Source organism: Etheostoma spectabile, chromosome 9 (assembly GCF_008692095.1).
Source record: "Etheostoma spectabile isolate EspeVRDwgs_2016 chromosome 9, UIUC_Espe_1.0, whole genome shotgun sequence".
NCBI lineage: Eukaryota > Metazoa > Chordata > Actinopteri > Perciformes > Percidae > Etheostoma > Etheostoma spectabile.
In genome coordinates this window covers 24,915,590-24,938,593 of record NC_045741.1, presented here as the reverse complement: position 1 = coordinate 24,938,593, position 23,004 = coordinate 24,915,590, and the positions used below count along the sequence as shown (strand labels likewise).

At 43.0% G+C, this 23,004-nt stretch overlaps 3 protein-coding genes across 6 annotated transcripts in view; 2 read left to right on the top strand and 1 right to left on the bottom strand.

The window, feature by feature from the left end:
• inpp5d (inositol polyphosphate-5-phosphatase D) overlaps positions 1-11,139 on the top strand; it is a 13,969-nt gene extending 2,830 nt beyond the window's left edge. The window contains exons 3-27 of one of the 2 annotated variants that reach the window (XM_032526199.1): positions 284-419; positions 518-641; positions 870-1,010; positions 1,096-1,186; positions 1,273-1,350; positions 1,467-1,544; positions 1,641-1,764; positions 2,263-2,369; positions 3,913-4,015; positions 4,113-4,309; positions 4,388-4,505; positions 4,912-5,008; positions 5,872-6,010; positions 6,344-6,452; positions 6,650-6,738; positions 7,158-7,239; positions 8,134-8,223; positions 8,318-8,428; positions 8,507-8,586; positions 8,677-8,764; positions 8,848-8,994; positions 9,082-9,145; positions 9,225-9,410; positions 9,548-9,976; positions 10,766-11,139. In XM_032526199.1, coding sequence (XP_032382090.1) covers positions 284-419; positions 518-641; positions 870-1,010; positions 1,096-1,186; positions 1,273-1,350; positions 1,467-1,544; positions 1,641-1,764; positions 2,263-2,369; positions 3,913-4,015; positions 4,113-4,309; positions 4,388-4,505; positions 4,912-5,008; positions 5,872-6,010; positions 6,344-6,452; positions 6,650-6,738; positions 7,158-7,239; positions 8,134-8,223; positions 8,318-8,428; positions 8,507-8,586; positions 8,677-8,764; positions 8,848-8,994; positions 9,082-9,145; positions 9,225-9,410; positions 9,548-9,976; positions 10,766-10,775 — 3,018 coding nt within the window. In that variant the 3' untranslated portion in view covers positions 10,776-11,139. Of the gene's footprint in view, positions 1-283; positions 420-517; positions 642-869; positions 1,011-1,095; positions 1,194-1,272; positions 1,351-1,466; positions 1,545-1,640; positions 1,765-2,262; positions 2,370-3,912; positions 4,016-4,112; positions 4,310-4,387; positions 4,506-4,911; positions 5,009-5,871; positions 6,011-6,343; positions 6,453-6,649; positions 6,739-7,157; positions 7,240-8,133; positions 8,224-8,317; positions 8,429-8,506; positions 8,587-8,676; positions 8,765-8,847; positions 8,995-9,081; positions 9,146-9,224; positions 9,411-9,547; positions 9,977-10,765 lie in introns of both variants that reach the window. The other variant, XM_032526200.1, reaches the window with a different exon arrangement.
• Positions 11,140-12,694: 1,555 nt separating this feature from the next.
• Positions 12,695-14,831, top strand: smx5. 2 transcript variants are annotated; one of them, XM_032526241.1, is made up of 5 exons: positions 12,695-12,823; positions 12,994-13,061; positions 13,426-13,456; positions 13,556-13,615; positions 14,293-14,831. In XM_032526241.1, exons 1-5 carry the CDS (start codon positions 12,821-12,823, stop codon positions 14,416-14,418), a joined length of 288 nt encoding a protein of 95 aa, XP_032382132.1. In that variant the 5' UTR covers positions 12,695-12,820; the 3' UTR covers positions 14,419-14,831. The 2 variants fall into 2 exon arrangements, with proteins under 2 accessions (XP_032382132.1, XP_032382131.1); XM_032526240.1 differs by having other exon boundaries at positions 12,696-12,823; positions 13,426-13,615.
• An 805-nt stretch (positions 14,832-15,636) lies between these two features.
• The window catches only part of bcl6aa (BCL6A transcription repressor a), a 16,110-nt gene continuing 8,742 nt past the window's right edge, over positions 15,637-23,004 (bottom strand). The window contains exons 1-9 of one of the 2 annotated variants that reach the window (XM_032526239.1): positions 21,891-21,995; positions 19,819-19,990; positions 19,507-19,728; positions 18,471-19,415; positions 17,951-18,132; positions 17,684-17,851; positions 17,461-17,591; positions 17,055-17,192; positions 15,637-16,941 (exon numbers count right to left, since the gene is read on the bottom strand). In XM_032526239.1, coding sequence (XP_032382130.1) covers positions 16,798-16,941; positions 17,055-17,192; positions 17,461-17,591; positions 17,684-17,851; positions 17,951-18,132; positions 18,471-19,415; positions 19,507-19,728; positions 19,819-19,990; positions 21,891-21,921 — 2,133 coding nt within the window. In that variant the 5' untranslated portion in view covers positions 21,922-21,995 and the 3' untranslated portion in view covers positions 15,637-16,797. Of the gene's footprint in view, positions 16,942-17,054; positions 17,193-17,460; positions 17,592-17,683; positions 17,852-17,950; positions 18,133-18,470; positions 19,416-19,506; positions 19,729-19,818; positions 19,991-21,890; positions 21,996-23,004 lie in introns of those variants that run through there. The other variant, XM_032526238.1, reaches the window with a different exon arrangement.

The window sequence follows — 23,004 nt, the reverse complement described above, 5'->3', positions numbered from 1 at the left end:
CGGTTATAGAGAAAAGCATCTGGTACCAAAAGTGAGTTGAGTCGAGCCAAACCATGAAGTGGAAGTGTGGCATTAGATGATGACACAATTGCAACACTAGCCTTTTGGAAGAAGCCACAGATTGTGCAAGTAGACATATACAACATCAAATGGAAAATAAAAGTTTCTCTTGGTTTTGTAATAAAAACAAAACAAAGCGCAAAGGTCTTCCAGAAACATTTCCACGTGACATTTCAGTTCTGCCGAGGTTTGAGGATTGTGACTGCTGTGATCTGCCCTTCAGGCATCTGAAGGAGTCCCTAACATGTTCTTCTCCATGCTGCCTGAGCTGGTGGAGGCATATTACAGTCCTAACATGGGTCTGGTCACACATCTGCAGTACCCTGTCCAGAGGGAGGAGGATGTAGACGAGGAGCAAGGTCAAACTTCACTTTAACTAAATAGTGGCTATAATGTAAAAATGTGCCTTTCAAAGATTGAAAAATTCCTAAACATCCCATACGTCTCTCTCCTGCAGAAGCCACTAATTTTCCACCGCAGCTTCCACCCAGGAACTTCACAGTCAATGATGTGAAAGACAGTGACCCCAAGTCCTTATCAGACACCTACTTGATGAGACTGCAGCAGATGGACTTGTCCACGTAAGGTCACATTTGCAGAATGTGCTCTGATGCACCTCAGCCACATGATTCATCATTCAAAGTTTCTGATAATGCACTGAAAGTATATACAGTAGTGTGTACAATGTGATAACTCAAACGATTGTGGGCAATCATTTGACACAGGGATGTGCTTGGCTGAGGTTACCTGATGTAATGATAATGCTGAATAATGACATAACAGTGTTTAAAATGTTCCCACACTCCCAGACTACCAGAGGAACACCAAACAGCTATCCAAGAATACTTCAGGACCTCAGTCAGCCTGGATGCTGAACAAGCACAATATGGTTACCCTAACCTCCCCGGGCTACAGAAGCTACTATCGGCAATCTGCAAGAATCTAAACAGGTGTGGTCACCACTCAGCAGAATAAATTCTGTAGATTACAATGTTTAGTGGTGATTTAATCATGTTCTGACTTTGGTTGAGACAGTGAGATTTCCCGCATCCTGCCAGCTTTGGAGGTCTTTCATAGAGCATTGGACCAGCAACTCTCCCCAGGGATTGGACAGTTTTCAAAACAAGTGTGTTGCAGCCATGATCCTTTGCATTATTTTTTAATTCACACTCCAAAGCTCTTACCATAATGTACTATTTCCTTTACTTTCAGATTTCAGGTGATTCAGGTCAATCTGTATCCTTTAGGCTTGAGCAACTAACAAAACTGCTCTACTCAATAGAAGATAAGGTAAAGTGACTGACTTTACTGACTGGCCAGTCAGAACAGTCTTGGTTATCGATGTGCCAACAGATGATGACAGTTACAGATGACATAGCACTTATCTATTTCTTTTTTTTTTTCAGGCTAAAAGCTCCATATTTGAGTCTGGTGGATGTGAAGGAGGTCAAAGGAAATCGCTCATTCCGCTTGTTACGTTTGAGGTGCTTCTCTAAATCAGTAACTGCATAACAGTTTGGGGTTGAAATGATGTCCAGTGACCGGAGGTTTATTTGACTTGTTTCTTCTTTCACTTGCAGGTCAAGCAAGAATCTCTGGCTATTCCCACAAAGATGTTCCTGAAAGTAGATGTTGAAAGTGGGAAGCTCTTTCTCAAGAAGTCGAGAGATGGGCCTGAAGACAAATTCTTTGTGCACAACAAAAGTAAGAAATGACACAGATTCAAACCTTGGCCGGTGTAGGACTTAGCCAACATGGGGAGAACAAGGGACTCTAGGGCGCCTTCACACCTGTAGTTCTACAGACGTGGTGCAATGCGGGGTTGAAGTTGCCGCATTGTTGCATTTTGATGATGGTGTGTTGGCAAACAGACGACAGGCGCTGTGTGGTCTTATTAAGTTATGGATTTAAAAGTTATCATAGGCTAGTAATGCACTGTTCTTTGGTTCACTTCCCATATTTGGGTCGGATTGCATTCTCACCTAAAGTGAAAGAACTCTAGTTCACGCGGAAGCGAATCGAGGCCCCGTTTTCAATCGGAGCAGAGTTTGCTCGGAGGAGCGCTCTCCAACCCAGCGCTCCACGTCTGAACAGACATAATACCAGGTGCTCAGGTGTGAAAGCCGCCTCCTTCTAGTTTAACAAGTGCTGGAAACCATCAACAAGGCTCATTTTAATAAGAGTAATGTGATCATTCTTCAGTCCTGCAGTTGGTGAAATCCCAGAAGATGCACGCCAAACTGGTCATCGTGGCGGAGACAGAGAAAGAGAAGATTTTGCGTAAAGAGTTTGTGTTTGATGACACAAAGGTAAAATATATCTGGTCACTTGATTTGCTTTTGAATTGTTAAAAAGGCTCCTGAAAACTTGCTTTTAAATCATGTATGATTAAGCAATAGTTTAACCATAGTATGATTCAAGTTTTTTTTTTCTTTTCTCAGACGCTTTGTGATACTGAATTGTGAGATGAATTTGATGTCAGTGTAAATTATTGTATGCTTATTATACCACAGCAATCAACCTAACAGATTGCTTGATTTGAGTTTCCCGTGTTATAAATCTATATCATTATTACATTTTCTATGACCAGATTTGATTGACTGTGGTCTTGTAACATTATAGGTTTTATTAGCATAAACCTACAATTCAAATGTTGCTAAAACCTGATTAAGGGCTATGTGACATCACATGACAAAAAATAATGTAATTATTGCTTCAGACCAGTGGTGTAGTCTTCGTGATACGCAGGTATACCCACTAAGAAAGCTCCAGGAGTTTCATACATCCACTTAAAAATGCCCAATGCAATGCAACATACTTTCCATTATATTTTTGATATATTTTAAATTGTCATCTGTGTTTTTCTTCTTCACATTGGCTAAATAAAGTGTATTCGAATACAGGAAATGAAGGGGGAGGACACCCAGACCCCCCCACTATGATATGGCCCCCCTCCCTCCTCCCCCAAAGGCAGATAGATTCTGGCCAATATTTATATCCAGTACGGTATGCCCACTACAACCATTAGACTACACCACCACTCCCGACCAGTGAAAGAGCCCAGAGAAGAACCCAAACACAGAAACCTCCCGTGAAGCTCTCCTAGCTTTGGCCAGATGTTTTCCTTCCTCTGTCTCTGTGTTGGCGTTCTAACCTCCGGGGGGGTTCAGGAGGACTATGGTTAACTGCTCCTCAGATCTCTGCAGGGCCAGAGGCTATTTTGCAGCGGCACCGTTGCTCCGTACGACGCTTAGCGCCGCCCAAGGCGATTGTGATTGGTTGAAAGAAATGCCAATACACAAGAGGAGGTTTTTCTCCCATCCAGGAATGCTGGGTGGACTAGCCAGGCCTCCTTAGACCTGTAGAGGAAGGTCTGGACATGCGAGACTACCACGTCAGTGTGCTAACCGAGCATTGTTAGCAATTATTACAGAGGCGTTTCACTAAGCTTGTTGGATATTGTTTCATTACAGAGTTCTGTTAATTTGTGGGTCCATGTGTCCTCATGGTTAAAAAGGAATGTAAACAAAGTGGTGTGCCAGAAATGCAATGCGCTGTGATGTCGTAGCCCCTTCTGGCCTAATGTGGGAAATCCCTCTAGTGGACAGATACATAGTAAATAATACAAGAAATTATAGGTTGAATTTGAACATTAGATGTTATGATATAATTTGAATATCAAAAATAATTATTTAAATTCAAATGGTATTAAAGAGATTTACAGCTCTAGTAAGTAGCTGATTAGGAAAATATGTTTTCAGGGGCTTTAAGTAAGGCACATATAATTCATAAGGTATAATGTTTAAATGTGTTCATTATAAGAAATCATGTTTTTGATATGTGTCTCACTAGAAAAGGGAAGGGTTTTGCCAACTTCTTCAACAAATGAAGAACAAACACACTGAAAAGCCTGAACCTGACATGATCACAGTGTTTGTTGGCACGTGGAACATGGGTAACAGCATTAACATCTTCAATGTTTGAAGCAATTTGAACTCACGACCTTACAGATCAAAGATACAGATACAGTCAAATACTTTTTAAACCTGCAGGAAATGCCGGTCCTCCTCACAACATCAACTCCTGGTTTCAGTGTAAGGGCCAAGGGAAGACACGAGACGACACCGCCGATCACATCCCGCATGATTTTTACGTCATCGGGACTCAGGAGGATCCTTTGGGCGAGCGGGAGTGGGCAGACATAGTGAAAGGTGCCCTGCGGAAAATCACAAACATCAGCTTTAAACAAGTGAGTGTCCGTGACAGAGTAACAAAGTTCCAACTGAATGCAGAGCAGTAATGCATCGCATCGTCTTCTAACGTCCAGGTGGCGATCCACACTCTGTGGAACATTCGGATCGTGGTGCTGGCCAAGCCTGAGCACGAAAACAGGATCTCCCACGTTTTTTCAGACAGTGTGAAGACGGGGATCGCCAACACTCTGGGTAAGCAGGTCCGCTTCTCTACAAGCCTTTTAAAGGTGTAGCAAGTGATGTTAATCCAACACACGTTTTGTCAAAGTCACGGTCACCTAGCCCTCTTTTTTCTGTGTGTGCTGAAAATAGAACATGGATATAATACACAGCCCTGGCTGTGAAATGGAAGCAAACAGAAAGGAGTGCCCAAAACACTGTTCCAGCCAATCAGAAACAAGCAGCAACAGTTGATGGGAGGGGCCGGCCGGGGGGAGGCTGCATTTGAATGTCTGTCTGTGAATCTGGGGGGGCAGAGCTTATTAAGGGGGGTGTTGTATATCAACAATCTTTGAGCAGGATCACTTACTGCACCTTTAAGGACCTTTCATATAAGTTCATAGAACAATTACCCAGCAGTGTGATGCTTGTTTTGTAGGAAACAAGGGAGCAGTGGGAGTGTCCTTCATGTTCAACGGGACATCTTTTGGCTTTGTCAACAGTCACCTGACTTCTGGAAGTGAGAAGAAGCTCAGGTGAGCAGCAGACGTTTTAAGAGGACATATTATGCTTTTTTGTATTTTCAAAAAATGAGGTCAAATAATGACGTATTAACATCATTGTACGTCATTATACGTCTCTAATATATGTCTCTAATATACGTCAAATAATGACGTATTTTAGAGATATTGTTGTGAGTGTTCCAGTTTCACAGTTTTTTCTTCTCTAAGTGTTACACAACTCGAAGGCGACCTGCTCCAGATAGGATTAGCCCTGGCTGGTGTACTTTTATGAGAAAAGTATTTTGCTAAAATGAGCAGTCAAGATAAGGCAGTAGGCACTCTTTCTTGCAAATATAAAAATACATTATCTACCAGTAAAACTAACTGGGATTTAAAGCTTTAGTGCGTAACTTTTTGACTTTAATAAACCTCTGTTACATTCAAGCCGTTTCCAAATGAGTTGCTACAAAGCTAATTAAGACTCTAATTAATAATTATACTCTTTATATCATCAGCGCCACACAACTTTCTCTGGATTTCTCAGTCTGGCTATGTTTAGAAAATGATGTCACAATCACAGGAGGCTTGTATCATGTGGACGCGCCGACAGTGTTGTTGTCATTACTTAGAATTCCTCTAAACTACGCATTATAGCTTTAAAGAGTGTGAAGACATTAATATATTTTACACATTAAAGTTTTTGTTAGAGGACCATTAATGTGGAAATCCTGAAAATTTTCATCATAGTAATGTGTCATTTGCTAGATTAAAATAAATGTAACTACATGTAAATGCGGGAAATAGTGTTGAAAAAAGTTTTTTTTGTACTTTTTTTGTTTTTGTTTTGTTGCATCATATTTGTGATGTTCTTGCCATGATTTTGGCTGTATTTGCAGACGTAATCAAAACTACACCAACATCCTGCGATTTCTGAATCTGGGCGATAAGAAGATCAATCCGTTTGACATCACGCATCGGTTCACCCACCTCTTCTGGCTCGGGGATTTGAACTACCGCGTTGAGTTCCCTTCCACAGTGAGTTGGATGTCAACTTCAGTTTGCTGTATTGAAGTGACAGGCAAATGTGATATGATACACCACATTGTATGTACTTGGAACAAAATGTACTGAGCTTCTATTATAAATATTTCTAATAACAGCAGGTTCACAAATAGATGATGTGTCTGCTTTTTATATGCATTGTGTGAAATGTGTTATTGTCATGGTGTCTACTGGAGAAATGAAAGCTCCTCCAGCATCACTGAGTGGTCTGTATAAAAGAGTGTGCTGGTTGTCAGGTGGCTGGGCTCTCAGCTGCTAACACGTTGAGGCAGGAAAGTCACTACTCCGCACTGTTTCCCTTCACAGGAAGCCGAGTACATTGTGACAAAGATCAAACAGCAGCAGTACCAGGAACTCCTCAGCAAAGACCAGCTCAACATGGAGAGGAACGATGGAAAGGTCTTCTTGCATTTCGGTGAGGGCCCATGGAGAATATTGATTAATACACACACAGCAACGTGTGTGTAACTTAGTGCAACTTAGCTTTTCCTTTATGTGATTTAGTTTTTTTACCAACTCTGTTCTGTTCATCGCCTGATGCGTTTAAGAAATGCTGGCATGCATACAAAAATCAAAACACATCTCCTTAATAATTATTTATTTTGTATGTAGATGAAGAGGAAATCACGTTTGCGCCCACGTATCGCTTTGAAAGAGACACGCGAGAGAAGTATGCCTACACAAAGGCCAAAGCCACGGGGGTAAGCTGATGTTTAGTCAGGTGTCCCTGTGTGTGTGTGTGTGTGTGTATGGCTCCGGCCATGGCCCATACTGCAGGAAGCTGCAAACGCAACTACAGCACTGAACACATCTCTCAGTGGCCTTATGCCATCTGGGTCCAAATGTGAATATATGGGAATGTACGGTATGTTCTGGCTCATAGAAAATGGATGATACATTCATCTACAGGCGCCAGGATCAATTTAACAAATTTCCTTTTTATACATGTAGAACCTCATGATTTTTGATCTCTTGTATTGATCCATACCAGCAAGAAGGTTTGATAATGTATCTAGCAGAAATTGTATAACCTTCCAGCGGCTTTATCATGCTATAAAAACTTTCTGCAGAAACTGTTGTATTCAGCTTTTATGTACATATGATGACTTCAACTCTACAGACAAAATACAACTTGCCCTCATGGTGTGACCGTGTCCTGCGGAAGTCGTACCCTCTGGTTCATGTTGCCTGCCAAGCATATGGTGAGTAATTCCAAATGCCCATTTTTAAGAGGGGTTTTATTTGTTACAGGGTCTACCTTTTCTGAATGATTTTCTGGGGTTTCCTCGGAAGAGTTCCAGAAAGAACTATGTAATTTTGGTATGAATTCAAAAGAAAGTGGAGACAGTGTTCAGTTACACTTCGACCAAACTATTCCAATGAATTATCTTTTAGTTTTTAGTTGGTGCGCCACTAGTCAGCTGAACGTCAGCCAGGCCGATATCTTTTTGCAGGTTTATTGAGTTTGGAGTCCAGTGGCTCTGGCAGCAGATTGGCATCGTTTGATTACCAGAGAGCACAGAGTAATTTCTTTTTCTATTGTAAAAGGCCCCTCTAAGTACGTAATTTGGTCCCAACGCTCAAACATCACTAATGGTATCAGCCTAAAAAATCCAGCATTGGTCAGCAAAAGTAGGAAATTTGTCTAGAGACAGGCTTTCAATTCAAAAAAGAAATACATCTTTTGATCTGGAAAACACTTTAATCTCAATGCTTGAAAAGTGCTATGTATATACAATTATTATTATTTTTATTTTATAATTATAATATGAAAAGTCAAATTTCCAATTAAAGGCTTATGTTTACGTAAGTTTAAATGGATATTTATATTTTCTACTACTAATTTACTAATTTAAATATATGAATTTATATGATATTTTTTGTAAATTTGTATATTTAAATTAGTACCAAATGGACCTGTAAAGTGTTAGCATGTTTAAGGGGCACTCCCCCCCCTCTGCTGCACATTCTAACCGTTCTTTGTTTAATGTGGCACTCGTCAGTCCCCAAACTTCATGAAAGTGTAATGCAAATGACTGCCCCTTTAATGATATTGTATGAGACAGACTCATTCCACCAAACTTTCCAACTTTCAGGGTGCACTAATGACATCATGACAAGTGACCACTCACCATTATTTGCTTCATTTGAAGTTGGAGTAGCCTCACAGTTTGTCTCCAAGCAAGGTATGATCACCCATTTCAAGGCTCACTGCAGATGACACTGTGTTATACACTCCGAAATGATAGGCTAATGTTGTTTGTTGGTTTTTTCTTGCAGACTTAAATAGTGCACCTCAGGGTGGGATACAGATCATGAACTGTGTGGCCACCTTGTTGACAAAATCAAAGACCAAGTTCTTCATCGAATACCATTCCAGCTGCTTGGAGAGTATGTTTTAGTCTGTGGGACTAACTGTAGCCAAATGGGCTAATGATTAAAACCAAACAATTCTTTTATTGTCTACAGAAACAGTCAAGACATCCGAGGGAGACAACACGGAGCACTCAGATGGGTCAATAAAAGTTTGGTTTGGCAACCAAGTCGAGGTAAAATCTGGAAGGAGCTTTTCAGTGCAGGCTTAGATGATTTGTTCTGGCAACTAATCATTAAAGTCCTTGTCTTCTCTGTGCTTTTAGCTCACCCCTATCATCTCTGACCCAGAGTACCTTTTGGACCAGCACATCCTCATCTGTGTGAAGTCGACAGACTGCGACGAGTCATATGGTAATGAACTTCCACACAGTTTGGAATGCAGATGCGTTGAGCTGAGCAGTGCTTACAGTTTGCTGGTGTCTTATTCCCTAAAGGAGAGGGCTGTGTTGCGCTGCGAGCGGCCCAGTTCTGCTACACCGAGTTCCAGATCACACTGACTCATCACGGAGAGAAGACAGGCACTTTGACAGGAGGCATTCAGTTACACACCTCTGAGGGCAAGCCCACTGAGAAGTTATACGGTGAGTCTGGAAATCAGCTCCGAATTTATTATTGAAATGCTTTCTACTTCAGTTCCTGTGGCGTCAATATTTTACTCTGGCTTTCAGATTTCATCAAAGTCGAAAAGGATGACACTGTCACTTCAAAATGCAAAGGCAGTGAGGCCAACAAGTAAGACATTGTTTCACTTGTGGTTACTGCGATATTTTCAAACTTCCGGGTGTGATATTTTCTGTCGTCTTGTTGACAGGTGTTCCGTCACCCAGGCACATGATATTTCTAACCCCAGTTACATGGGAGTGTGCTACAGAAGTGGCAATGTGATAGATAAAGGTTGGAGTTACAGCAAGCCTCCGAAAAATCTTCCACTCGCCGGACAAGGGAGTAAAGACAGCAAGAAGGGTGGCTATGATGTGGGCGCACGCAGTCCCCCTATGTGAGTGCCGGTTTCTGTTGTTCTTCTCTTTCCATGTTTGAATGACACTCAGTGTCCAATCTTAATGTAAAAAGGACAGGAGATGAATAGCTGAATAGGTAGAAAGTGAAACTGAATCGGATCCCTTTGTTTCCTAGGGGTGAGGATGAAAGGGGGTCAGAGATGTTTGATAATCCGTTATACGGTTCAAGGGTAAAATCCTGGGGCAAGGATCCAGACCATCAGCAGATGGACCACCTCACACCTCCGGACCCCGTTTTTACAAGCTCCAAACCAGCAGATGGAGACTCTGATCGCCCCCCGCTGCCCACCCCACGCAACCGCTCCTTCACCCTCTCTGAGACTAGGCCTCAGCCCACAGCCCCCATCACCTCGCATCCCTCAACATACAAGAAACCAGTGGTGCCGTCACGCTCAGATGGGGGGATGGCACTCAGCCGGCCTCCTGTACCTTCTAAGTCCCGGCCGGGCATGCCGGAGCCCCAGAACCCCAGGGACAACTCTGAACTCCCCAGCAAACACAGACCACCAGCAAGACCTGGCCAGCTACAGCCCCCACAAAGACAGTAAGGACGTCTCTGTTCCTCTCACGACTCATTAGTCTTAAATTCCCCAACGAAGATATTTAGTGCTGGGTAAGGCATCCATCAAATGGTAGAGCTGTATGATATGAGGAAAATATCTAATTACGATTATTTTGACTGATATTGCAATTGTGATAAGATTCACAATATTGGAGGGAATGATTTTTTATTATTATTATCATTTTCTTTAAATAATGTTAAAATGTAAAAAACATGTACATGATAAGAATGCTATTTTTGATCTGTACCAAGCAAAGATGTTTTCTTTAATCTGTAAGATATGATTTAGCAGGATATCTCCGAGCACCATGAAACCTAACTTAGAATGTTTTCACACATATTTTGCCTTTAACAAATATTGCACCCCGCTGCTATTTGGATTGCATTAGTCAATGTTGCGATTTCGAAAAAATGGGCAGCCCTACCAAATTACTCCCATTCAATAACAAATATGAGTCAATCTCATCAGCGTCAGTTAGCCAATGAGCCTGCAGCAGGCGTCTACCTCCATCTTACAATGCTGCTGATTGGCTGTCTACACATCATGCACGCATGCAGGAAGATTTAATGTGTAATGTTGTAATTTCTTTTTGTTCAAATAAATTTTATAATCTTATAAAATTTGATACAAGATAAGATTTTAAAACGGTTTCAAAATTTCTAAGATTGTTTTTTGATGTATTAAATTTTGGGGTTTGTTGAAAATGTTTGCACGATACTCAGCTCTAAAAATCAAACACATGCTGATGAAGACTCTCTGTCTCTCTGTAGTGCATCCTGACGATGATGAAGATGGCCGACCTGTGAAGTGAGACCAGGCTGCAGCCGTGGTCAGCATGACTGGACAGCTTTCTGCTCTGCATTATTGGAAACATTAAATACATAAATGCCTCAGCTAGTCAAGTCCAATTCATTGGTGCTGTAACAAAAATGCCTTCTCTAAAATGTCAAATTTTTCATTTAAAGTGATATAAACATTTTTAGACTTTTTTAGATTTTAGATTTTCTGCTCGCATTGAGAGGTTGGTTTGGAATTAAACTCTGCTTATGAATACAGATGTGTTACATTTGATTTTTTTTACACTATACAGTACCTAACGAATGTTTAGTGCACAGTATTGTCTTACATGTTTTCCATTAATATGTACAATAAATGCTTAAATGAATGTAGCTTTATTTTGTTACTTTAGACCTTCATCACGACCTCCTGTCATAATCAGTGCCTGTGAAAGTGTAAATAAACCCGGGTGGGAGTCTGCAGCGGAGCTGCATCCAGGTCTGCTGCACTCCACTGCTCCCATCTGCTGTTGCTCATGGAGAACTGCATGCAGTAGCCCAGCACAGTATCGCAAATATAGAACCATCAACTCCTATTTTATTGTGTTATTTTGTTTAATCAGATGTGTGTAATTGTGAGTTGAACTTTGCATTCACTGGTTACATAATGGCTGCTGATTTGAACAATTTAGAGGATTATGCATACTAAATCTGATAGTAGTAATAGTACAGTGGTTCTCAACGTGGGGTTCCAGGCGATCCCAGGGGCCAAAAGATGAATTGCAGGGTCAGGGATCATGTGATGAAAGAAGGAATTTGCCTCTGCCACACAAAACGTCATCAATCTATTTTCCACACATCTCTCCAAGCTTCTACGTCTTAGGCCAGGTCTCATAAGACACGTATATTATAAGGAAACGTTATAAGGACACTTCTAGGACACGTTATAAGGAAACGTTGAAGACCCTATAGGGTCTTCAACGTTTCCTAGGCCAAGGACCCCTCAGCTGAAAAAGAGATGGAGCAGGGACCCCTACTGCAGACATTGTATAAAAGTGAGTTGCACATCAACCTGGGCCTACAATAGTATGTGGGCTGTCTAGAGCCGTTAGACATATCTTTTTATAATGCACACAATACTAAGCAACATTTATAAATCAAGTTTTTATGTTAAAATGTGTCACAGTAAAACCATAACTGTATCTATGGATGGCTACCTTACATATTGTGAAAAAAATGTCATGGCCAAAACACTTCTTTATGCTCCCATATTTAATGCAAAGGCGATGTTTGGACCTTGCTGGGTCTTCTTCTGGCAAAATGCCCGGGTTGGGGGGGCACATGCTCAGGTCCTATACATGCACTAATGGAGTGATGTCAGAGTGGGGGGGGGCTGCCCATGGAAAGGTGCCCCGAGCAGTTGGAGGTTTGGTGCCTTGCTCAAGAGCACCTTGGCAGTGCCCAGGAGGTGAACTGGCACCTCTCCAGCTACTAGTCCAACACTATACTTTGGTCCAAATGGGGGGACTTGAATCAGCGACCCTCCGGTTCCCAACCCAACTCCCCAAGGACGAATGGCGACATTTGAAGGGTTCATAAGCCAAAAAGGTTGGGGAGCAGAACTCTAGTAAATCCCACTGGCCTCTCTAGTTTTGGATCCTGTGTCTTTCTGTTTTTATGTAATATTCCAGTCTACCAATCAACAAGGCCAGCAGGCCCGAGAACTTACTCTAAGCGACACTCTCTTCCATTTTACATTTCTCATTCGAAGCTACAAGGAACTCGAGGCAGGCCCCACCAGCGCCTGAAGCATCCACTGGACGTTCACGGTCTATGGTCCGTTAGCCGGTTCTAACCATAGACCGTTAATATTAATAAGAATTATCAACACTATACAGTCTATGGTTCGACCTGAGCGCGCCTCTGGCGCCCCCCCGTGGGGCTCTTCAGCAGATGCACCCACCGGACGTGTGCTCCGTCGCAGCAATATGACGCAGTGTGACGCATCATCAACACCAGACGCACAGCCACAAGAAACCAGCAGCAAACATGGTAAGCCATCGGGTTTGAACGGGTTTATTAGTTTCCAGTTTACTACAAATGTCTGATAGGAAGAGTGTGTGAGGCGTTCACTGTATCGCGTCATGTGGTTTACTTTGCTATCTATGCAACCTGTAATGTGCTCGACGTGTAGCACGATGCTAACGTTAGCTGTCTTTCAGCTTTTCTACTCGTTTTTCAAGTCGCTGGTGGGGAAGGATGTGGTGGTGGAGCTCAAAAACGACTTGAGGTTAGTTCTATTTTGTGAACCCGGGCAACTTTGTTACACTGTTTGCATTAGCCTCTACTGTGAGGGCTAGTTAGCCACAGTGTAGCTACATTACTGTGATCCAGGTGCATGCTAGTAACCCGAGCTCTAGCTTAGAGTGACGTCATAGGGAGCAGCAGAGAGACCTCACCAAAACACCTTCATGTCGTGTGACGTCACTACCGAAACAGGTTGCAAAAAAAAGAAAAAAAAGTGGAATTGTTATTTTGTACCGAGACCGGTGATTCATCCACCTCCACTATGATAATAAATGTAGTTGTAGATATGAGGATGGGATGTTCATAAATGCCTGTAATAATTTGAATCCTAACATTTGTCTCTCCAGCATCTGCGGAACACTTCATTCTGTTGACCAGGTTGGAAATGATTATGTTATATTCCTTTTTATGTTCCATTTTCTATCTGACTGCCCAGTTAGGACTTCTAATGGAGATGGACTCATTTGTGTGTTTCAGTACCTGAACATCAAGCTGACAGACATCAGCGTCACTGACCCTGAGAAATACCCACACATGGTAAGCCTGGCTGTCTGCTCCCATCCGTCAGGGGCGTTTCAGCTTTTAGGACATTCTAACGCTAATGTCTGTTTGACATCTAGAATATCCCGGCCCTATTTAACAGCTCATCTTTGTTTCATCACCTTGATATTTCATGACATCCAAATCTCATGAGAATTGCTTATGAACGTGATATTTGAAGTGATGACGTTTTCAGAAGTCTGCTAAAGAAATTATAATTTATTCCTGTGTTGGAATAAGAGACCAGCTGATTCTGTTTGGGCCTGCAAATAAGTGTGTGTACACACACATGCACATGTCCACACATAGTGGTATGATGCAGACATCCTTCATATACAAAATGAATACATAACAATATACAAGTAATATATGTTTTATGCATAGTATAAATTTGAACGTGCAAAACACAAAATGTGTCTTTTATGTTTTGGTAATACCAATACTTTTATGTTTATTTCCACATGTTGCACCTTCATCAAATGTGAGTTAGTGGTTTCAATACATTTATATGTTTTGGCTTTAATGAGTTCAGAAAAACAAGTTAAATTAGTTATTAGTTTTATTATACCACAACAAATTGGAAAGTGAAGCCAGCGGCAACAAAACACACACACACACACACACACATGTAATAAAACTTGTATTCTATCACTCCCACTTGACTTGTGCTCCAGCTGTCGGTGAAGAACTGTTTCATCCGGGGCTCTGTGGTCCGGTACGTCCAGCTGCCTGCTGATGAAGTGGACACTCAGCTGCTGCAAGACGCTGCACGGAAAGAAGCCATGCAGCAGAAGCAGTGATCGACCGGAAACGGGGGGGGGGGGGTTTGAGACGGTGAATAATGAGTACATACGAGTTTTGAGTTGATTTAAAGAAGATCCAGTTTGTGCAGCTCTTGTAATTAGGCAGCATTGGACCTTTCCCTGTACTTTCACAGAGAACTTAATCGCATTCCAGACGTTAGTGATCAATCATTTGCAAAAGACTAATTATTGGAAATGGTCTTCAGCTCCGAGGCCGCGCAGCGCCCTTCAGCTGATACCGTCCTTTGTTTTTCTTAAAAGAAAGAGAACTGAATTCCAGTTTGAGCCCCGTAGAGGTAAACATCTGTTGTAGTTTTTCTGTTGCATAATACAACCACTCTTGCTTATCTTTAAAGAGTATGACTTTTTGTTATGCCACTTCAAAAATAAAAAGCTATTTTATTACATTTTGATCATGTTATTGTCATTCATGTGACATGTATAAAGTCCTTTAAAGATTTTAGTTTGGGCCTTTTCAAACGATAGAAACAAACGTTGCTCTGAGCTGTGATCATGGAAGAAAGTCATTTTCTGAATAAAAATGAGAACCCCTTGTGTTAGTTATCCAAATCAGAATAAACTGAAAATACATGAGATAATAGTAAAGCCTTGACAGCATACAAGTTTAATACGTGCAAATAAGTATACGGTCTGTTTATATTTCCATCAAACTAGATGGATATTGCTGTGTATCTGACATTCCTGACCCGGGGCTGTGCCTGTAGCAGCCTGTGTACTTGTACTGCACGGTGTACAGTAACGTGTGGCTGTTACTGAGCCGTAGTTGCTTGCTGTACTTTTGATCTTACACCTGAGGGAAGGTGTGGTTTAAGAGTATGAATAGAAACTATTAAAACATGACTTCTGGTCAACATCTGCAGGAATCCAGCTATCTTTGTGCTTTATTTATGATCTTTTATTGTTGCTATTTACAAAACAGGTATTTTGTGGCTCCAGTTAGATTAAACTAAGACTAAAGTTACAATCTTCTGATTTGTAAAGTTTGAACGTGCCTGCAGGTTCCAGCTATGAACTATGTTTATTTAGTAGTTATATATCGTTTTTTAATTTTGCATCTGATCTACAAGTTATGTCCGCTAGTAGTTTTTATCCGTCAAACAAAATTTCTGTAAAGATGTTAAAATTGTGTGCCCGTAGCGTATATCCTGCGTCATTTCCCGTTTGTAATATGACAAACTCAAATCTATTAATACATAGAAATCCAATACCTTTATTTTACATTCATACATCTATACCATTGTACAACAATTTAATGCAGTTAAAAAAGCCTAATCCCAAAAGAAGTCCTGGAGATGTACAATGATGAATTTGCATGTTTTAAGGTTGGTGACAAGCATTTAAAAATATATATACACACATATACACACACACACACACACACACACACACGGGGTATAGGACAAGTGATGTCCTTGAGTTGTACCTTAATAGAGCTGGGCTGAATAGAAGAATTCAGACACCATAGAGAGAAAGGCACATTGAATACACAGTGTATGTACAAACCAAAAATATTGATACTCGCACAATTTTACTGTAGGATCTAGAACAAAGACAAAACTGTAAACCTTCACTTATGGAAAACAAATAAACACAAACAAAAGTCACATCTATACAAATACACTTAAAGCAAAATATTTTCTTGGTCAGAACAAAGCAGTACCTTGAAATGCATTTCAACACTTGGATTGGCTCTGCCAGCAGAGAGCAATCCCACAGATAGAATTACACAATATGTCACAATAGTTATGCCGTTGTCCACTTCATGTGCGCTGACAACGGTAATAGAGTACCTCATGCATAACCTCATCAGACAGCAGCCTTCATCTGATATGTTTTAGACTAAATCCAATTACATTGGGACATTTTTTTCCCTCGTCACATGAATATGGCAACTTGACATGGTGCAACATGTACGTACATCTACATAAAAATGTATAGACAACCCTATACAGCCGCAAATCTCGGAATCTTAAAATATATGTACCACCCGTCAATCAAAATGTTCAATACTTTCAGAAAAGTAAGTTCTCTGATATAAAATACTGTATTTTCAAAAAACAGATTAGTTTACATTCCATCCTTCTCAACAAAATAAAGCTTTATATATGTACCTTCAAAGCTTAGAAACACTCCCAACATATACACATATATATATATTTATATCTATATAGAAACAATAAAGTGACTAAGATGCCATAAGTGGCTCTACGTTCACATGTAGTGGAAACCCGTTTAGAATGGCGTACACAGCCAATTTATTTGTCTAATGAACACAGTGTGGCACTACAATTTTGGATGATTGTACAAGTTGGGGTCTTTAAATGCCAAGGTCAAGATTGCCTCCATTAAAGCTGCTCAGCATGCCTTCGTCAAGTCAGTGGGCACGTCAGCCGTCGACATGCGGTACTGGATCTTTGTGTTGGTGATGGCGCCGTGCTTCTGTCGAAGATGCAGCCGCAGCTGACTCTTGTGGCGGAAGTGCAAGTTGCATTTCTCACACTGAAAAGGAAAGCGGCGCAACTTTTATTTCTCAGCATTTTATGAGGGTTGGCTGCTTATTGTATGATTTTGTAACTTTTTAGGAAGTGAAATAAGAGTAGACGTCAACCTACATGGTAGGGCTTTTCTCCTGTGTGTATGCGCAGGTGGCTCTTCAGCGTCTGCAGGTGACGGAAGCGTGTGCCGCAGATCTCACAGGGATATGGCTTCTCCCCCGTGTGGATCAGCACATGGGCACGGAGATGAGCAACCTAAATCACAAGACAACACATCGGCTTGAGTCAAACTATCTGACAGCACCGGAACCGATGCAAACTAGTCTTGGGGAAGTAGTTCTTCCCGCACACAGACTCACATATTAGTACGCATTGTATAAAAGCCAAAACAGCGTTAAGGCTGTTCTTCCCTGTAACTGCCTGTACTTATGTTAAGCTGAAAATGACGATACCCACTCATAGTTAGTACTATTAGCTCAGATAATTTTTATATAAGGCCAGTTTCGTTTTAGCGTGTTATTACCTGTACAAAACGAGCTCCACACGTCTCACATTTGTATGGCTTCTCTCCTGAGTGGATGCGAGTGTGAGTCTTGAGGTTAGCTGGTCTGTTGAACTGAGCACCACAGATATTACAGCGATACGGCTTCTCTCCTGAGCACAGGGAATCAGAGGAAAAGAAACGTTTGAATGGAGCAGCAAAGGAGCATAGACTTGACAGACCGCCAAATTAATCTTAGATGTACCTGTGTGGACAGTCTTGTGGCTTGCAAGATTGCCCTTGTAGCGGAAAGCAGCTTGGCAGCGGTCACACTTGTATGGCTTGTCGCTGTGCACTTGGAGCATGTGTTGTTTCAGCGCTTCGTCTTCGGCAAACTTGGAGTCACATTCATTACAGAAGAAAGTCCCGTTTTCTGTTCAGGAGAAATCATAGTCAAAAAGTTCAGACCTCTAGCCCTGAATGATACATACACCATTGTTGATTTGATATTTAATATCCATCTTAAACTCACCACAACTGGAGTCGGAGTATTCTGAGTGCAGCTCGGCCATGTCCTCTGCCAGACGGGTCCTGGAGGTGTTGGGACACACTTCGGAGTGCTTTGGGGACGGCGTGCCGCAGGTCGAGCAGTTCAGGCGGCTCAAGTAGTGTGGGGGGTGGCTGTCCCCGTTCCTCAATGACCCCTCCAGTGCACTGTAGGCACACAACAAATACTTCAAGTCAGACCTCAAATCAGAGCTAAACAAATGCAATACTGTAAGTGTCTCATATAAATATTTTAAATCAAATGTCATTCCAAAATAAAGTTCCTAAAATAATCCCGGTGAATGTCCAAAATCCAGAGCAGCAAACTGTAAACTAAATGCATAACAAGCATTGACCATTAAACCCTCCGCACATATGATATCTTCCTTCATTTCCTCAAAATCCTTCCAGCACGTCAGTGATGCTTGTCACATGTCAAATTGAAATTTTCTTGTTGCACATTATCAAAAAGATGCCACTATGTGCATGAACCCCTCCCCCCTCACCTGTTAATGATATTGTTGAGACGACTGGCCTGGGGCACAGGCAGGTCCTCGCTGTGATCGCTGCTCTTGCTTGTGGTTTGCGGCTCGAGGTTCTCCGAGTCGCTGGGGTGGAGGTAGGGCGGCAGGCCGAGGCGCTGAGGGGAACGAAGCCCGGGATCCCGCAGCCCCGCCTCATCTTCTTTAGCACTCTGATTCAGCACGATGAACTTGTACTTTTTCCAGTTGCGAGATTTGGGGTCCTGGGTACCCTGCGGAGCTTGCAGTCCGGCAGCGTGGGACAGGCCGGCGTTCTTGCTACTGCTGGACTCTGTTGGGGAGTTGGGCTGGCAGTCTGATTTGAGGGGGCTCTGTGGGCTGCTCATGAGGCTCTTGCGTCCAGCGGAGGAGATTCCCAGGGGGTAGTGCTGATGGATCAGGTCTTCCTCTGCCTGAGGATCTTTTCCAGAGTCTCTCTGGTGCTCCAGGGTCAGCACAGGAAACGCACGCTTTCTTGTGCCGAGAGCGATAGACTGGTTGAACCCCTCGTGGCTTTCCTTCCGCATGTCGTCGTCTCTCCCTACCTCCCTGGAGGCGTAGGTGCTGGAGGAGCTGGTGCCGACCGCCCTGGTGTATTCTGCCCTGATGAGGTTGGCGCCGTCATGTGGAGAACAATGCTTGTGGTGGATCCCACTCTTAGAGAGGTCAGCAAAAGAGTTTTTGGCATCAGTCAGCTTGCAGAGTGGGAAAGGGAATCCTGGCATGGGAAACTGCCCGTAGAAAGGGTAGTTGCTGGGGGTGCTGACCCCGTTGAAAATGTTTGAGCCGTAGGGCCTCCCATCCCTGAATGGAGTCACGCGGCTGTGCAAACTGTCGACAACATCGTGGGGCCGGTAAGCATGGACATCCTGAGGTAGAACCAAGGGACTGATCAGAAACTCATCTCTGGGCAGCTTGGCAGCCGGATCACTGTAATTAGAATGAGAAGCTTAAAAACAAAAACAAAAAACACCACAGATGCTGAAAATGATGAATTTGACTAAAACCTTGTTCTGCCTACCTGGACTTGATGAATCTGTGGCAGGTGTCCACAACATGGTCCATCTGCAGGTAGATGGCCGTGTTCATGATGGCCATAATCAGACTCTCCTTTAGGGTGAGACGGGAGGTGTACATGAACTCCAGCAGGATGGCAAAGCCCTCTGGGTCCACCTTCGGATCCAGACTGATGGCATTAAGGTTGCACTTGTGGGAGTCAGTAAAGATGGTGTAAAACAGCCCACTGCAGACGGAGCATACAAAGGTCAATCACATCATCTTTAAACTGCAACAGAAAGACTGGCTCCTAAAACTCGGCCTGAACAACACGCACCTGCAAGCCATGAGGACGGTCTTGTGTGCACGGAACTGCTGTCTGTTGACCAGGATAGTGACGTCTGTGAGAATGTCTCTGCTACGCAGCCGGTTCAGGTTGAGCAGGACATCACTTGCATGGCGTGTGAATTGTATGCAGCTGTCTGCTGCGCAAGCCATTTTGTCAAGTTCTGCAATTAAAACAAAAAAGACTTAGACATAATTTATTATTATTCACAAAAACAGTGCCCTGGTAGGTCGACGCCACGACTCAGCCACCTGCTTCGATGCTGAAGAACTGGTCTTCTTCAAGTGAAGGAATTAGGCTGAAATTAGTTCTGATCCTCACAAGGTGTTTATCAGTGTTCCTCCACAAGGCGGCGCCATTTATTAAATAAACACTGTCTAGACATTTCAATCCCCCCCCCCTTTCTAAACCACTGGTTGACAAGTTAAAATAACAAGTGAAGATGAAGGGAAAAGGTCATCACATTCTGACAGACTGGAACACAAAAAAGGATTTATGACACAATTCTATAATAACGGATTTTGTTTTCGATAATAAACATATATGAAAATAATAATGAAGTAATAATATCCCATATTTGTATAATAAACAGCATTAGATGCCCTGAGTATTATTGGTCTAAATGAGCCGCTCTGTCCTTTTATTTCCTCTGATTTCAGCCCAGCGGACAAAGGTTGGTGTGCCTGCCTGCAGCACGAGCTCATGAAGTCAGGACGCAGCCTGCTGAAACTTCCCAAATAACACTCAGACTAGGAGGTGTCCTTTCTACCGCAGCATGTCCGGAATCTTCACGATAACTACAGTTTTCTTGTTGGGGGTCGGACCTGGGACCTGCCCAGCCATTATATCACACCTATCAGAATCAGAAATACTTTATGCTGTAATACTAATACTATATGCTGTACTGCTTGTCTAGGCCAATCACTGTAAGGGCGTGAAAACTAGGATTTAACGAACTCCAGGCAGAAAGGGCTCATAGCACGCAGGCGGATTTATGACAGCATCTTGGACTGAATGTGAAGACTGAAGTCTGTAACTGGACACGTCCGAAAATAGAAGCAGGACAGAACGCAGCCTAAATAGACTTGATATCCTCTGGATCTCCTCTGATCCAAAGGGACCGAGTTCTGACCTCCAGTTAGTGACACTGCTGCCGAGTAATTCACTACATTTTCAGAAAATTAATTATGAGGACTGCAACTGGGCCACATAACTTCAGTCAATCTGCCCCATCGCAGTTTGTCAGTTTAAATGACAGCAGGCAGCCCATAGAGCCTTTCTTTTATTAAACATAGTCTTATTGATAAGTGGCCCTGAGCAGGACCCGGAACCCTCGGATTCCGGGTCAGACAGGAGGCAACACTTTGCAGGAAAGCTGAACCAACTCCGCGCGCGTCTCAGTAAAACAGTGTGTCACAGTGGAAACACAAGTTGGTGCGACGACGTGTTGTAGCCTCTCTGCCGTGGAAACACACACACTCACACACACACACACTCACACACACACACCCCAACACCAATGTTTCCGCTCCAGTGTTACGGTAACAGCAGCGCTCGGCTGAGCCGAGGCTCCATGCTGCCGGCGGAGAGGCTCTGACACCTGGCCGGACACTGAGCGCTCAGCGGGGGCTGCACGGACCGTGTTAGCACCCCGAGACCCCTGTCGCTGCCCTGGTACCCTAGACCCCCTTACAATCCCCCGACTCTCCTCGGGCTGCAGTCATCTAACCCGAGCATTATTACATCGTTACAACATGACTGTGTGTCGGTGCAGCGGGGGAGACTGCTGTCTGCCCCCCCCCGGTCCAAACGGACCAGCTAACTCCGGCAGATGTTGAGTCCGGAGAGCGGCGCGGCACGGCGCGGCACGGCACGGCGCAGCGCGAGGCTGTCACCCGGGCTCCACTTCCCAGCCCCGAGCCCGGCAGCAGACATGTCACACACATAGCCCTGGCTTTACACACCCTAACAGCACTAATGTTAAGCTGTCTAAAACATAGCAACACACAGTACATAATCACTTCGCGCCAAATTAGTGCAAAAAAGGAATTTAAAAAAATCACCTGGTAGCGCTTTCCTAGAAACTTCTTGCATCACCACTTCTAAGAACCCCAGTTCTAAGAATCAGACGAGCTCAATTCTCGGAATTTGAGCCCGAGACCGTACCACTGTCCCGTGACGGGGGTGGGACGTTTTTTTCACTTGTGGTGAAAAGAACTTCTTTCCGGAGCGGTTATTGTAGCGCGGATGGCACATTCGGATTTCTACAGTAAACACTGCTTAAATCTAGTGTTTGAATGAGTGAAATAATATGAATTATTTTGTAAAATAATGCAGGAAATTGTTTCATAGTGATCCAACCCCCCCTGCTCTTGGTTGAATCCACAGTCACAGGACGTCGAGCCGGCGACGTCACGAGTTCCTTAACCCAGCCCCCGAAATTCTCCGAACTAATTTATATTCATTTTAAAGCAATGTGTCGTTTGGTTGCTACAGATCCTACGTGTAGGCTACTACTACTACACACACACACACACACACACACACACACACACACACACACACACACACACACACACACCCACGCGGACAGCTCCGTGCCACTGCTCCACGGTCCAGGTCTAGCCAGGTTCCCTGCAGGTCTGCTCTCTTCAGATGAGGAACGCTGCGAATCACCGGTCGGGGGTTTGTTGGATAAGGAAAGCTTTAATAGATTTATTATAACTTTATTATAGATTAGTAGGCTGTATTAGGAGTCAGTTGAGCGTGTGTGGTGTAAATGAGGTTGTTAGACGGTTTGGTGTTTCTGTTAATGCATGGCAAATTAATAAGTCCAGTTTTATATTCTCATACGCGCATATAACAGTTAAATGCTCCGCTGTTAAAGCGACTGTTGGGGGACATTATAGCACGTTAGACTAATTCATGCGCGATCTCCAGTGCTTCATCAACTTCATGATTACCGTTCCATAGACTGTGGATGCGCATCAGCGGTCAGGATCAGGCATATGGCATATTAATGTCTAAAACGCCATTAGACTTATTATTGACGGCTTTTGTGAAATTGAATGTCTTGGTGTAAAAGCTGTTCCATGCATCTGTAACTTGGACTCAGACCTTAGTCTCTTGTTATGTGGACGCGTGTCTTTAATCTTGAAGTGTGTCCTTTTTAGTTGG

Excerpts from the sequence above, each read along its gene's own strand:
- smx5 (XM_032526240.1), top strand. Across the intron at positions 13,062-13,425 it reads GAGCTCAAAAACGACTTGAG|CATCTGCGGAACACTTCATT; the intron begins GTTAGTTCTATT and ends TTGTCTCTCCAG. Across the intron at positions 13,616-14,292 it reads CTGAGAAATACCCACACATG|CTGTCGGTGAAGAACTGTTT; the intron begins GTAAGCCTGGCT and ends CTTGTGCTCCAG.